The sequence below is a fragment of the Schistocerca nitens genome, chromosome 3 (genome assembly GCF_023898315.1).
Source record: "Schistocerca nitens isolate TAMUIC-IGC-003100 chromosome 3, iqSchNite1.1, whole genome shotgun sequence".
Lineage (NCBI taxonomy): Eukaryota > Metazoa > Arthropoda > Insecta > Orthoptera > Acrididae > Schistocerca > Schistocerca nitens.
This window is the reverse complement of record NC_064616.1, coordinates 784,684,602-784,695,342: the sequence shown is the minus strand read 5'-3', so window position 1 is coordinate 784,695,342 and position 10,741 is coordinate 784,684,602. Positions and strand designations below refer to the sequence as shown.

The window sequence follows — 10,741 nt, the reverse complement described above, 5'->3', positions numbered from 1 at the left end:
TACAGGGCGACGTCGGCGCTCTCCAGCGACAACTCCGACCATCTCCAGCGGCTCCCAACATGCAAAACGATGCAGCCTCATCCGTGGTATCAGCCAGTGGCCCAGACAGAGTTAGTATCAAAACTGCTTTGGATGACTGGCTCAGAAATACACCCCTCTGTGCAATCATAAACGCAGACAGCAATCGGAATAAAACATGACCGACAGCTACACACCGCTACAGACAGTACCTTATCATACAGCCCGACGCCTGCAGTGAACCCTGCATCGTGAAAAAACGAACCCTGCGTCGTGAAAAAGCGGATCTCATCCCTGTATTGGAAATGTGTCTGCCTTTGACACGTCTGGCAATTCTCTGCTAGTCACAGATTTCCTACTTTGCACCGTTTGTATGTTCAGGACACCTGGAATGCACGAAAGTATTTAACTGACACAGGACTGGATATTAGTGTCCTAGTGGCAACATTCGAAGATTGCTCTTCAGTTGAATCTGGGCTCACGGCTGCAGACAACACTCGAATACCTACTTTTTGACGGAGTGAGGTTCAGAGGGGTTTCACACAAAAGTTCTGATGAAACCTTCTGATTTGGGCGTCACTGACCCTCTTCTTGGGGCAGACTTTCTAATTCATTTTCAGACTGATGTGTATGTAAAGCGGCGCTACTCAGCCTGAACGATAAGACTGTTTATAAATTCTGCATGTTCACATGATGTGGAAAAATGGATGGACGTTGCTCCAATGTGTTCCTCTGGCGATGTGAAGTCACTATTATTAAATTATCTGCTTATCATATTGAACACAATTATTGAGCTTACCGGGGTAGTGACAACTGTGGATGAAGAGAAAACACATTTTATTGTGGTCAAGGATGTATGGTGCAATTTCGTGAACGACCACACCGCTGAACTCTAAATGGGCCATGTGCACTTAAGTAAGTTAGACACCACTCCTCCAGCAACCTTGGACCACGTGAGACAGCAGTCCACGTCACTCCCCAGAATACAGCATAACACTACCCACCACATCGATGCTACATCCGCGCTCACTAAGAAGAAAGAAGGGTCCTGCCGTGCTTGTGGGAACTGTTGGGCCTTAAACATGCAAACTATACCTGACTGCTACGCCACTGCACATCTTCAGGATTTTACAGCCACATTTTACAGCTGTTTCACATGACTGATTAAAAAAAAAAGAGATCACCAGCTTCAGGTGGCACCAGTGGTCATACAAAAGACCGCAATAAATTACGTCTGTCAGCCTCTGCGAATGTACCAAAATGTCGTTTGGTCTACAGAACACGACTCAGACATGGCAGCGACTTTTTGATGAAGTCCTTCGTGGTCTACGCTAATGCTTCTCATATCTCGACGATGTGTTGGTTTTCTCCGTCTCTGCTGCTGAATATGACAAACATCTGCAAATTATTTTTGACAGAGTTTCTCCTTATGGACTGCAAATCGACAAAGATAAACATGCGCTTAGACAACAAGAGGCGGCATATTTGGGACGTTGGGTCCCCCCTCAGGCATCTGGCCTTTAGAAACTGATGCATGAATGTATTCACAGTTACGAGTATGGACAACCATCGGCTGTATATTGGGATGATGACAATGACAATTTGTGTCAAACCGGGATTCGAACCCGGATTTACCGCGTAACAAAAGTGGTCACCTTACCATTAGGTTATCTGAGCATGACTCACAGCGACACTCAAACTTCCATGTGTCGTCAACCATGTGTCTACAACCTGTACTCGTACATGCATTATGTATATTCATGTACAGGCGAGACATGTTTCTTGAAAGCCACTTTTGCCCAGTGTCAGTGGATAAATACGATATTGCACGTTCAAAGGAACTTTGCATGGTAATTCGGAATGACACAGGCACTGCAGTATAGTATTTAGAAACTAAGGTTGACTTTATACAGTTGGTCCCCCACCAACAGAAGTTCCAGCAGTTATGCCTTTTCGGATAAGGCAAACTTTTACAGGCACCACTAGCACCATACCGCGGCCATACAAGTACCACTCATTGTTGCCCTCACTGGTTTAACTTCACAAGGTCAGCGCTCAGTAACATGGTACTTGGCTGTCTGTATTCGGCGCTGTCAAACCCAGCTTAAGAGATACTGTGGCCCTAGCATACCCTCTCTTTTCTGCACAACTAGCTATTGTTGCTGAAGCCAGCCAGATTGTGATTGGAGCAGCCCTATAACAGGAAGTGAATGGTATGTGGCAGTCGTTATGGTTCTTTTAAAATAAATTGACAGAAGTACAGAAAAAATTGAGTGCCGATGATAGGAAACTTTTGGTGGTCTGTGAGTCATTAAGCATTTTAGACCAGATGTCGAGCCACGACATTTCACAGCTCTTAGTGATCGCAAACCCTTCCCTCGGCTTTCAAAAGCCCCACGACCCCTTCTCACCACAGAAATTCCACCATATAGGCCAGTTTACTACAAAATTCGTGACTTGCACGGAACGGATGATATTGTGACTGATGACTTCTCCCAAATAAATGCAGTTTCCGTGGGCATCGATTTCACGCAACTGGCTATGGTAGACAAGAAACTGATGCAGAGAAACAGGAGTTTATCAATAAATCGAACATAGGACTGCGTCTGCAGACATTACCAAAGACCAACTCTCTTGTGTTGTGTGACTTTTCCGAAAACAGACCACGACTGTTCATTCCATTATGTTTCTGGAAACAGGTGTCTAATGCCATCTACAGACTTGTGCGTGCAGGAGCCAACGCCACTATACAAATGGTGATGGACGTATTTGTATGGCCAGGTGTGTGGTATGATTGTCAGCTATGGATTAAAACTTGTTTGTTTTGTCTGTCAGCTAATGTGGGACATCATGTCCACAAACCAACTGGATACTCCAAGAGCCTACACAGCGTTTTTCCCATATCCATATCGACCTCGATCGGCCGCTCACCAACGTGCAAGGTTTCAAATATGTGTTCATTGCTACTGACGGATCCACCTAATGAGTAGAAGCTGTACCCACCACAGACATCTCGACAGAGACTTCCGCACAAACATTTCTAAGCTCATGGAAAGCGCAATTTGTCTGCTCTGTGAACATGAGGACTGACCAGGGCCGTCAATCTGAGTCAACTTTGTTTCATAAAGTGGCAGATTTATGTGGTTTTATGCATCATCGTACCATGAGCTACCATCCAACCAGCAATGGCATGGTGGAATGTTGGCACCAGGTCTTCAAGTCAACCCCTATGTGTCACTACTTTTCTTGGTTGAAAGTCGTGCCCATCGTATCATTTTGTTTATGTACTGTATTCAGACCGACCTTAGTGCAGCAGCACAGTTTTGGGAATGGCGAAAAAATCAGACTTATGTAGAAATTTTTCAGTCAGCAACGAGGCTACCTCCCTTGAGGCCCACCCTTCTTAATCCATCACATTAAAAACTGCATTTGTAATTTCCATCCATCCTCAGCATCCAACCAAGCAGACCCAGTTTTATCCGGAAAGACTTGTCTACGTTCACGCATGTGATGCTATGCACAGACCTCATCAGGGCCCCATCACAGTCACCATACATGGATCTGTACCCAGTTTTGGACCTTAGTACCCAGACACTGACGATATCGATCAACAAAAAACTGACCAAGGTTTTACTGAGAGCATAAAGCTGGCCTAACTGGTCCAGATGGGCAATGCTGTAAGCCTTCTGCTCTACTATCGTCTGATGCCTACACTGCAGTGTACTGCAGCTGATTGGTTTGCTTGTTGGGGAAGGGGACCAAACAGTGGGGTCATCGGTCTCATTGGATGAGGGAAGGAATGGGAAGGAAATCGGCCGTTCCGTTTCAAAGGAACCATCCTGGCATTTGCCTGAAGCGATTTAGGGAAATCATGGAAAACCTAAATCAGGATGAGAGGGAACGGGTAGGAACCGTTATCCTCCCAAATGCGAGTCCATTGTGCTAACCACTGTGCCACTTTGCTCGCTCGGTCTACTGCAGCTGACCAACATACACTGGGGCCAGGAGGAGCCCAACCTTTCCTACCTATGCCAGTGGACATAGATTCTGCCAATGCTACACAGCCACAGGAAGAACACCTCCAGGACAATCACTCTGTTTCTCCAGTTCTGCTATCTGTACTCGCCAGGGATGAAGAATCATCTGACACACATATTCATTCATCCTGGAAGCTCTGTTCTACAGACGGCAGGGATGCCTGTGTGGTGATGCAAATAGTCGACCATTAAGACTAAAAGTGTGCAACGCCTTTACTTTGACTTACGTACAGACCTTGTCTTCGAGTAATTCATTTGTGTAATATGTATATTTTGCGTGTTACATGCTTTTCATTACTATGTTAATAAAGTACCTAGTGTTAATCTTGTTCTTATTTAATTGTGGATCATTATTCCCACAGCTGTTTCTGAGTCCAGTGTCACATATGACCGTAAATACCTGACCAGGTTCCTACTAGTTTAACATCAGTTTCTGAGAAAAATTCATGTATGGAAAAAAAATCTGAGAGATGGCCAGTGATAACAGAATGGAACAAAGGCTAATTCGCTGTAGGGGTTTTTTAGTCTTTGCTCTCAACAATATTAATTATTGCCAGAATAGGAAAATAGAAGTAATTTGCTTTCCTTATTGTAATAGTTCTATTAGTAATATGAAAAAGATCCTGAAGGAAAGGCGATGGATAATCTCAAACGCTGCTGCGGGTATATTTGTAACATGTAACTGTTACAAAAATAACAGGCTCTGAGAAGTATGTGGAAGTTATTTTGTAAGAAAATAATAGGTTCTAATGGACAAGATTCATAGTGTACCAATGACTTTAGTGTACACTGAACAGAAATTTATTGCTGTGGACATTATTTAACACCACAGATAAATTTTTAGTAGTAGAAACAGTGCAAAAAAGTTTTTCTTAGTTCACCACCCTTTGAAAATGCAAATTACATTCCATTTGAATTATTAAAAATCTTTTTTGGACAATAACAATTCAGTTGTGTTTTAGATGTTTGTATGTAAAGTAAAGACTTTCAGTAATCACTCCTTACTCTGACCTTTCAGATTTCCTTTGCATAGGAAAAATGTGTAACGAATGTAATAGTATATACCATGGAACTCTAACGTCAGGTACTCTGTAAATTTGGAACGTTGTCTTTAATGGAACAATATTCTGATTTAAAAAATCACAACACATTCTTTCAGATTAACATTTAAATAATACTATCATTTTCACTATGATACATAAGAAGACAATATTGCAGAAGAATTAAATAGTTGTTAGCAAATATCACTTATACAGTTAAAAATGACACTGATGACATACAGCACACTGATAAATAATACAAAAATCAGTCCACATTCAAACACATTGTACTTTATAAAAAATATACTTTAAAAAGAAACCATTGTAACAGTCACACATGAAGTATAAAAACAGCTCATCCAAATCACAGAATGAAAAATGAAGACTATGTGTTCATTGAAATGACAATTCTGGCAATAATGATTCTTTTTTACAAACTCGTTGTAGTTGACAAAGTCATTCTGCTCCACTTCCACACACCCTTTGATGAGATGTGATACTTAGTTTTATTTACACATTTGGTTTCAGTCAAATATAGTTTATCTTAAGTAACAACATATTTATTTTAGTTGTATGTGCACAGAACAGTCACTGAGTCAGCCTTATTAGTCATTCAGACATTTGTGTTATTGAGTATCCAGTTACTGAATGCAGAAACTCGAGTGTACACATGTGGATATTCACTCCTCGCACAACCAATTGCCCATGACACGAGTCCAACCAGCTTCCGTTTTGCTACCAAACCACCGCCATTGTCACCCTATGGAAGATATGAATAGATGTTAGAAACAATTTAGTCTATATTATCTTACACAGAGTGTTACAAAATACATCTTAGTTAAGTATAGTAATTTAATAACTGTTACTCTGAAGTAAGATATATTTTCTGTTGCTGATGTTATGCTGTTATAGAAAGGTCTGATTGGCTTGGGGCTCTGAGGGTGAGGTGTTGGACTATAAGTCCAAACGTCTGGTGGACTATCTTAAGAAGACAGTATGATTTTTGTCAGTTACTTATCACGTCAAAAACCAATGGAAAAGACATTTATATGTGAAAAATGCCAAGTTACACAATGATTTAGGGCCCATGTTAAACTGTAGATTACGGTATCACAGGCGTGGCAGATGAGTTCAGAATTTGGCGGGAGTAAAGGGCATACTACTTCTAGTAGTATGGTGCTTAATAAAGCACTGCTGTGTGCAAACCAACTTTTGGGTCGACAATGGATTTACCTTACGTTCAGCTGTTTATTAAAATGTATCAGGATTATATAAGTAAACTGTTTCGATGAAACTTTTATTCCATATGCACTGAAAACGTAAAATGCACTGATTAGCCAGCTCATTATTGCCACCTGATTAATAGTATGGTGGTCCTCCTTCGAAATGCTATATATAATTGATTCTGTATGAAATGCATTCAGCGAGTTGTTGGTAAGTTTGCAAAGGTATGCAGCACCAGATGCCTTTGCGCTGGTCACACAGTTATTGTAAATTACAGCTAGTGGCTTATAGGTGCAGAGCTAGTACCTGATAGCTTGCCATATGTATTACATCAAGTTCAGATCAGGCAAATTTGGTGGCCAAGACATCAACATGGGTTCACTATCATTCTCCTTAAAGCATTATAGCATGATTAGCATGATTCTGGCCTTGTGACGCTGTCTGTTATCTTATTGGAAATTGCTGCTGCCATCAGGAAAGCCATCAAGCATGAAGGGATGCTTCTGGTTATCCACAGCCGTCATGGTGGCTTTGATTACTACCACCGATCCCATGGAAGCCCAGAAAGATGTGCCCCACAGCATTATACTCTTCCTAGCAGCTTGCTATCGTGAGATCTGCCACAAGTCACATCCTGTTTTACTGAGAGAGCAAGCCTCCAAACACGACATTGTATGACGAGGCATGGACGTCCCACATCTTGTCACCTACTCATTGCTTCAACATACTTCAACCACTTTCTATTAATGCTCGTAAATAGCCAGCCAATTTTGCCTCTTCCAAGATGCTCATTCCTGAGGTGCTCATTTCCTCATGAACAATGTGCCCTTTGTGAAAGTTGCTTATGTCTGTTGGTTTCTCCGTTTGTGGCCCGTATTGTCACCAGAATGATTCTCCATTAACCTCTCCTCTGTTTATATACGTCCATTACAGCATCACACTGGCATAACATCACCAGGTGACATTCAGTTTCATGGTGGGCAGTGGTCCCAGTGTTTTGATTTATCAGTGTAGGTTAGGGTACAATGAATACTCAATGTGCAGTCCATTAGAGACAGGGCGCTAGTTTACTTGTTAAATATAAATTAAGCAATTTTCAATGACACTGTTGAAGAAATGATTCCGTAATTTGCCTAAAGTAATTTAGGAACCACAGAAAACTTAAATTTGCATAACTGGGAGGAGGATTTGAAGTCTGCTGTTCCTAAATGTGAGTCCACCATTTTAACCACTGTCCAGTATGTTGATCTTTCATTAAGTTTCTTCATCAGTCATTTGTGCTTGTTTAAATGGAAAATAATCTCAGGTGTAAACATAGCCAATAATGGTTAAATTTCCAAATGAACAGATTTTTGTACAATAATTAAACAAAGAAATTTATTTCCTGCAATCAGACATTTCAGCCTTAAAAGTCCCAAGCCTGTAATTTCTGCAAATGCTGTTCATTTAGACTAAATGCTTTTTTTTTATTCTACACTACCAGTCAGTTTCACCATTTGTACCATTCACAAATTCATCTACATTACAGCATTCTCAAATAGGACACAGTTAAAAAGATGTAAAATCTGTACAACTACACTTACGGTATCATAGCATCATAACATAAAACAATTAAGGACCTATGTAATTATTTACCAGGATTATATCATCCTTTAACCTGGAGAATTGCAAAAATGAAACAATAAATACTTTATGTGTATGTGTCTAGGACCTACTATGTAATAGTTACAAAATTAATGGTTTGTTATCTGTTATATTGTAAGTCACGCACTCCTATGTACATATAGTTTATGATTTTAATTTTGACACACACCCAACGTACAAATGTTCTAATAAACTATACTATGTATGACCGTTCTCTGTTTTTATGTTATAATGCTACAAATGTTCAAATGTGTGTGAAATCTTATGGGACTTAACTGCTAAGGTCATCAGTCCCTAAGCTTACACACTGCTTAACCTAAATTATCCTAAGGACAAACACACACACCCATGCCCGAGGGAGGACTCGAACCTCCGCCGGGACCAGCCGGACAGTCCATGACTGCAGCGCTTTAGACCGCTCGGCTAATATAATGCTTCAGCGGGTTTATTTGTATAGATATTAAATTTTTTGAAGTGTAGTCTACTTGAATGCATTGTTATATTAGAAGCACATGTGAAAATGGTACAAGTGTCATAACTGATCTACCGTGCAGAATAAAATAAAATATTTATTCTAGTTGACTGCCTTTATGGAAATGATGATATCGTTTGTGCAATATAGAAATCTTATCAAATGGCAGGTTCATAGTATTTACTTCAGTGCCAGTTTACGACTTAACAACAAAGATTTATGACTATATCACATTAAATAGTTTTTATGACTTAGGCACTCACTTATTATTTTTTGATTAGGCGATCTGGTTCCTCCAGAATAAAATATCCTGTGTGTAGTACAGTATCACTCTAGATATTCTTCTCAAGTTGGTCAATAAAATAATCTAAACTATTTTACACAGCACTTACTGTGGAATATCACCAACCTACAAACACAACTTTCTCCCTGTCCCATCTTATCCCATAACCTCACTACTCTTCTCCTTAAACGCACTTTCACACTCAATTCTTCAGTCTTTCCATTTATTAATTCATGCGATCTTGAATATTCTCACTCTGCAGTGTTTGCGCTAGAAATTCACACATAGATGACTGTGTGACACTTTTCATGAAATACTGAACAATGTAGACACCCTAAAATACTATCGAAGTGCTTCCCAGACTTTGAAAAGACATTTAATGAACAAAGCTTAGTGTGAAATGAATTAATTATTTACGTATAATCAAAGTCGATGCTAGAATTTTACTTGGCAGTTTAAAAGTTTGCTAAGGCCAAAACAGATCCACATGTCTAAGTCGAAGTAAAAAAACAGTAAAACAGTGATCAACTGAATAATTTATTTGAACACCAAAGTGTTGTAATAGGCATGTGTGGACTCAAGTGCAGTCCTGTTTATTCATGAAAGCATATCGTCAGAAACCAGCATCCTAGTCTTAAAATTTCTGAACCAATGGAGGTGGCAGTTATTTAAGACAGTGGACTTACATCCAGGAGAAGTGAGGTTCAAATTCGTATCTCTGCATCCTTATTCAGGTGTTCCATGGTGTCAGCAAATTTTGAGATGATTTCTTTCAGAAGACAAAAATTATTTATTTGTGCAAACTTGTCCCACACAGGCTTGGGCTTAGTCTCTAATGACCTTGTTGCAGGTAGAATAAGAAATTTCTGAACAATATTTAGGACTTATGGACATATATCTTCAGTAGCATATACTTCATTGCGTTTGGAGGCAAACTTGAACTTCCATTTTTAATCCAAGACAATATGTATAATATCCTCTCAGATGCATGTAAGTGATTGCTGTTTTGTCCTCAGAGCCCTGCCGCACTAGAAATAGCGATGAGAAATGAAAAAATTCACTTCTTGGGGATCTCACAGACACCATCATCAGTTTCGTTTAATTTAATAATTTATGTAATCCATAGATAATATTTAGATTAAATGTTATTACCGGTGAGTGGATTGTGACAATTGAGCAAATGTTCTACACATACCTGTTTAATAAAAATTATATTTATATGAATCCTTGATGCCCATTTACTGGTTTGTAATTGATTATTTACCATTCATGTGCATATGTTAGGACATTGTGCAGACTATACTGCACTAGGACAAAACTGAAATACATGAAATATGTAGCACGCCAGATTCTAACTCATATTGTGTGAATTTGGCACACAGTATTTGGGTAATAGGAACACAGGGTAGCACAGCAACCACTTTTGAATGACACTACATACAGTCATGAAAATGACAGTTTGGACGTCAGCCACAGTGTCACTTCAGACTTATGATGAAGAATTCAGGAGGAAAGAAATATTCGTTGGCAGTACAGACAAGACTGACGATGAGTTACAATCTAGCACTAGGAGCATTATCTTGCCATGAGAGTGATTCTCGCCATTTGTTCGCCTATGGAAGCTAAGGGCACACGATAAATGTCCCGTTGACGATATGGATAAACGTGTTATTAGATAGCAATTTCTGGATTATTATGAACAGACCAAAGAAATGTGAACCATGCGAAATCTTCATATCTTGGATGTCTCTGACAAGAAAATTTTAAGAAAAATTATTCTGCCTATGGGATTTGGTGCCATAATGAATGAGTCTTCGTGTGTGAAAACGAGAGATATAGTTCCAAAAAGGCGTACTACATAAGATTTTTACGTAAAAAGTAAGAAACTGAATTAAAAGTGGACATTCGTTTCTTAAGAAAAAACACAGTTTGATATGCACTAAACTTTGAGTAAATGTCATCAAAATGAGTCAAGAGTATTGTTGAACAATAGTGTTGATCAGCGTTTAGCTATGTGGAGTAC

At 39.6% G+C, this 10,741-nt stretch overlaps 1 protein-coding gene across 1 annotated transcript in view; it reads right to left on the bottom strand.

Moving 5' to 3' along the window:
* Positions 1 to 5,370: 5,370 nt before the first annotated feature.
* LOC126249764 (trypsin-1-like) overlaps positions 5,371 to 10,741 on the bottom strand; it is a 36,367-nt gene continuing 30,996 nt past the window's right edge. The window contains exon 7 of the mRNA XM_049951454.1: positions 5,371 to 5,855. Coding sequence (XP_049807411.1) covers positions 5,709 to 5,855 — 147 coding nt within the window. The 3' untranslated portion in view covers positions 5,371 to 5,708. The remainder of the gene's footprint in view (positions 5,856 to 10,741) is intronic.